The sequence below is a fragment of the Olea europaea genome, chromosome 1, assembly GCF_002742605.1.
Source record: "Olea europaea var. sylvestris chromosome 1, O_europaea_v1, whole genome shotgun sequence".
NCBI classification, from domain to species: Eukaryota; Viridiplantae; Streptophyta; class Magnoliopsida; order Lamiales; family Oleaceae; genus Olea; species Olea europaea.
This window is the reverse complement of record NC_036237.1, coordinates 30,391,831-30,397,561: the sequence shown is the minus strand read 5'-3', so window position 1 is coordinate 30,397,561 and position 5,731 is coordinate 30,391,831. Positions and strand designations below refer to the sequence as shown.

The 5,731-nt window shown below is 33.5% G+C and overlaps 1 protein-coding gene across 1 annotated transcript; it reads right to left on the bottom strand.

Annotated features, from left to right (window-relative positions):
* Positions 1–316: 316 nt before the first annotated feature.
* Positions 317–5,239, bottom strand: LOC111400655 (transcription factor TGA9-like). Its single transcript, XM_023028054.1, has 8 exons — positions 5,145–5,239; positions 4,578–4,637; positions 4,387–4,464; positions 4,213–4,261; positions 2,811–3,082; positions 2,376–2,597; positions 1,017–1,159; positions 317–889 (listed from the first exon to the last, which is right to left on the bottom strand). The coding sequence occupies exons 1-8, from the start codon at positions 5,193–5,195 to the stop codon at positions 799–801; spliced, it is 966 nt and encodes a 321-aa protein (XP_022883822.1). The 5' UTR covers positions 5,196–5,239; the 3' UTR covers positions 317–798.
* Between the last annotated feature and the right edge of the window lie 492 nt (positions 5,240–5,731).

Genomic DNA, 5,731 nt, shown 5'->3' with positions numbered 1-5,731 from the left:
TGGCAACGATTACCATAAAAAGAATTCATATATTTATTCTCCTTTTCATTCATTTATTCTTGTACTTGACAACTTTATTTTTTAGTAATGGATGGTTACTCCAAAATATGATGACCTGAGTTATAGAAAATGTAATACTTCATTGAAGGTAAAATTACAGGAGTTGAGCTTGGTGTATATAATTTGAGGCATTGGGGGGCGTCCACACCCCTGGGTGTGAACACCTCCATGTACATATTTTATGAACACCAAGAATTATCCAAGTTATACTTTCAATTTTCGTCCCCTCAATTACAATCAATGTATCTTCGCTCCGTGTGCTTCAAAAATAGTTTACTTAACAACCACTTCATTTACATAGATGGAGTCCAATAATACAAACACCTACGCCAACCCACCTAAGTCCCCACATATGGCATGCTATTGCACAATTTTTCTCCCCTTAATCTAGTGAAAGCTTCCTATACACATAGAATTTATTTACATCGAAAAGATAACATTGTACGATGACTAAAATATCAAAAGCGAGGGCAAAAGTACTGGGAGAAAAGTCTCAACTCCAAGCTAACGCCAAATAAAAAGGGTCTCGAATATAGTTTTTGATGCGAAGACCCACTCGTGTGAGTGACTTGAATGCTAGTGCAAGTGCGCTCAAATATATGGTCAACCCGCATTGTATGTTCACACTTCTCATGTATAGATCCTTTCTATGTCATAAGAGGTGGCAAAGCAGCCGAAGAACCCCCCCGTGCTAGAAGTATGCCATTGATTTAATCATGATCCAGTTTTGGGGACACATTAGAAGTTGGAAAAATGGTTTTGAGAAGATTGTTGTACCATTTGCAAATCCGTAGTCGCTTGGCACAAAATATCGTCCCCAATAAAGGTCCTGAAACATTTAATCAAGATAATAATTGATAATGAAATACGATAGGACCTTAATTATTTAATTAAGAATATGATTTATAACTAGATACAATTAAGAAGTATACTAAAAGGGTACAAGTGAATCTTACTCTCTTGGACGAGATGCCCACAGTGAACTTAGGGCTCGTAATCGACCATAATACTCCCCAATTACTAGGAAACATCGTGCTGCCTGTCGGACTGTCAATACACGGTGTAGTTGATGAAGTGTTTGTTGTCTCAAATTGTCAGCCTAAAATTCAAAAGTTACATATATATATTAATAACATACCATAAAAATGCATATAAAAACTCAACTTTGTACGATTCAAATTTGTGTAGATACATAACTATCAATGAAACTTGTGATGGATCCGAAAATCTAAGAATGCATAAAACTCAACTGAATTGATACAATAACAAACTAAGCATTACTCTCAATAAATATATATAACGTTAGGCTACATGAATGATGTCTATCGAATCCGTAAAAGTCAAGTTTTTAATCAATCCATAACTATCAAATGATGGAAACCATAACCATCAATGAAACTTGTGATGGATCCGAAAATATAAGAATGCATAAAACTCAATTGAATCGATACAATAACAAACCAAGTATTACTCTCAATAAATATGTATAACGATAGCTAAATGAATGATGTTTATCGAATCCGTAAAAGTCAAGTTTTTAATCAATCCATAAGTATCACAATGGAAATTGGGAAATGCCCAAAAATATAAGATGCACAAAATTCCAATGAATCAATAAAATAACAAACTAAGCCTTGTTCCTGATTGCAATAAATATAGTGTATGCTACATTGATCATTCATTTTATATCAATCCATAAGCACCATAATGCATGGAGAAAGCTCCAAACAAATTTTCAAAGGGATTGAAACCCCCATATTTGGACTATTGCAATCATTGACTTAAAAATATATACAATTTTTCCAAGTTTGCAACTATTTTATTCACATTATTCCCAAATTCGCATTTTAAAAAAACTCTGCTGATAGGTCTAGCAAGGGCTTTTATTTGATTATGCTTCGCTTTCAAACAAGCTTGGATGTTAACAGATAATTAAAATAAAACCCCCATCAATTCAAAGTAAAATAGACATTTCTCATATAAAATGCTGAATAATGACAAAAGATGATATAAAATTTTGATCATCTGAACTCTTGGTCACGACCTACTTCGTCTAAAAGTTTTACACATATTTTGAAGCATGCATAATTTCGGAATTCAAGTCTTACCATCACTAACTTGTCAAATCTCACGTCCGGAATCTAGACTACGATTGAGGGGCATGTTGAAAACAGTATAACAGAGTAAATTTGAGGTTAAAAACCATGATAGTCTTCAAACTTAAAACCCCACACGCCTTCATCGAGTACTCTAATAGAAAATCTTATGTGACAAATGAAAAGTGTAACGTGGAAGTTCAAGACGTTAAATTTTACCTGACGGACGAAACCTTCAAGATTCGTAAGCTTGCCAAGTGCAACGGCCATGTGATGCATGCTATCATTAACAGAACCGCTGGCTATGGTATCGGTTAAAGATTGCTGTAGCTGTTCCAATCCCTGGGAGAGAGCCCCTTCTGCCTGTTCTGTGGACCGTTGGAGGTTGTAAATCCCCATAACTTGCTGCTCTGTTAAGGGGTCTAGTTGTGCTGTTAACATCTGATCATCAAAATCATAAAAGGAAAAACAACTTACTTAGAATAAACTGAATGCAAGAGGATAAAGGAGACGAAACAATTAGATTATATGACATGTTTGATAAGGTGGTTAAACGACACTAGACAAAATCAGATAAGAAAAAAGAGTTAAAAGTTTGTTTTTATGTTGTCGAGTACAATTTACCAAATGTATAGTAGAAACGTAAATTCAAACCTTGACGAGTTCAGATGGACGAAAACCGCCCATCCAGAGAAAACAACGTTCAGCCGGAGTAGTCCACATTCCGGTTATCAGATGAAAGACATCAGATTTAGCAGCCACTCCTTTTAGACGAAAAATTTCATCGTAATGCGTTATGTATCCATCTAGTATTACCCTGAGATCACCATCTGATAAGTGTGCTTGCAATGCTGTTCGAATTTCCGTCATATGCTTGTGATCATCTTCTAACCATCTGGCATATTCCATATCAAATATTGCAGCACCTACAGTAACATTCGTGTTTCGGAAGTGTAAAGGCATAATCCAAAAAGTAATTCAATTCAATTAAAACTTAAAAATGGGCACAAGAATTTCAAATAATGATCTGCTAAAACGAGCAACCATCTTGTTGGGAGAATGTTAGCGATAAATCCCAAATCGAATAAAGATGGGTTTGAACTACACATTTTAATAAGATCAGTCTTTTAAAATGAAATCCCAACTCTTAGTAGGAAAAGTCAAAATTATTGTTCAATCTCCAACTTTCCAAAAAGTGGCGTTGAGCGTGCGCTTACTTCTAACATGTACCATCTTAGATTTTTACTATAATGAAAGAGGAGAGTACGAGATATTGTCACATCTCTCGTACCCTAATGTATCATAGAAATCAACCGTGTAGTGTAATTAATCTCCATAGAATCTAACGATATATACTTAGGACATCATTAAACAACACAAAGGGACAAGTTCTACCAGCATCTATAATGTCATTTACATTCTTTTTGCCATTTTAAGCTTCGAATGTTATTCATAATAAAACTGAGACGACGTGTCCCGAATAAAGAAAATCAAACTGCATTAAGATGAGTTGTACAGAACTAGTTGGCTTTCAATCGAGGATAGGTACATTTACTTTCCCCGTGCAATAGTCAATTGTGCGATCTTAATCTTTTATCAGCTCTGACCAAACAAACCAAACGTAGAAAAAACCTAGGACACCTGTTCTGACTATGTAATAAATCCTGCAAACCAAGTCAAATGTATATTCTTTTTTCTTGAACGTATAATTGACATTTCATTATAACTTATGGAAGTGGACATATTTTAGTCAAATGCAGAAATTATTCTTAATTTCCAACTTAAAAAGCAAAGAATAATCTGCTTTGAAATCTATTGTTGCTTAATTTGACCGAGTTTTGGATTTTCGGAGGATTCAGATTAAAGGATGCTGCTTAAAGTCAAAACTTCGGCTCATTACGAGGAAATTTTTTTATTTTTTCATTTAAAATGCTTTTTTTTTTCTATGTAAAATGTTTTAAATATGTATCTTTATTGTAAAATGTATTATTCTTTTTCGATTAAATTGACCCATCTTGATCATTTTCTCAAATGTAGCAGAAACGATTAGACTTACCAGAACTAATATTACCACCAGCACCACCGCCTCCTCCCATGAAAAATCCCTGCAGTTCATCACATTAAGGGAAAAAAAAAGGATACCCGAAAATTCATTTTAGGGCATTGAAAATTTATATATGATTAATTTTTCAAAAGAAATTCTTATTTACAAATTAAATATTTTATTTACTTGTGAACGTGCTCTTTGAAGGTCCTGCTCTAGCTGGCTGAGCCTTATCCTACTCGATTCTAGCTGCTGTACATAGGCCTGAACCAAAAATTAAATAAGATAAATAAACTTATATATGTGGCTTAAAAAAGAGTTTTCAAATTTTGCATATAAGTCGATATCTAATTTTGTAATGAGAAATTGGTACCCACCTTTTTTCTAAGCCTGCTCTTCTTTGCTGCTTCCCTATTTTGAGCCAAACGTCTCAATGTCTGTAATGAGTGAAAGAAAGAGTTATCAGCTTCAAGATTTAACATTTCTTCTAAATTAATTGCAGATTGAAAACGCATTTCAGTGCAGTAATAAATTAAAAAATATACATAAGAATAGTGGTATGGGTTCCTAAACCTTTTTTGTTGGCATTTAACTCTCGTCTTTTTACTTTTTAGATAGCAAACAAAGGATTGAAGACCTCAATTCCGCTACAGTGCCGAATTTTTTTTGACAAAGGAAGTAATCAACTTTTACAATAGTGGGGCCCCACTTTTTTTTGGACTTTTTTATTCGTGTGGAACCCACAACATGTGAGAGAATGTCAACTATTCGGGCAAACTAACTTTATTCATATCGGAATAGTATGAGTTCACAATCTCACTGTCTAAATTAAATAATAAAAATATTAACTAACATTAGACGATATGGTAATAACTCTACGACCGACTAAGCCGATATTAATCAAAGTTTCGTAATATGAATTATTCCTTACTCCTCAGTCTTACCTTGGCATCAAGCATTCTCTCTGAATTTGAACCAGCACCCCTTCTCTGCATAATTAAATAAAAATAAATAAAATCAATTGCTAATTAATATAAAGAAAAATCAAACTAGTAATCATTAGACAATGCCTAGGAATTTTCAGAGTTAATTTGTATAGATAATAATGATGATGATGATGACTGAATATCTACATCTACATGGAGATAATGAAATGTTTTCCATCACCAGTCACACCCTTAGATTTGGTTGCCCAAAATCCCAAAAAAGCTAGCGCAAAAGCCTAAAAAGAGGAGAAGAAAGTTTCTTTGTACGTTTTTAAACGAGAGAAAATAATTAAAGAATTCTCAACTTTATACGAATGTCATGTGCACGGTTTTTATACTACTAGAAAATTATATAATAGAATTCTTTTTTCAAATCCAGTATTCGGAATTGGAAATGGATGTTATGTTATAGTGTTTACAATAGATAAACTACAGTACTGGAGATAAAAAGTAGAGTGCACGTTAAAATAATATAATATAAAATAACTCAGAAAGTAGAAGTAACAGTTTAGCTGCTGCAAAGATACACTTTTTTCATTACATGT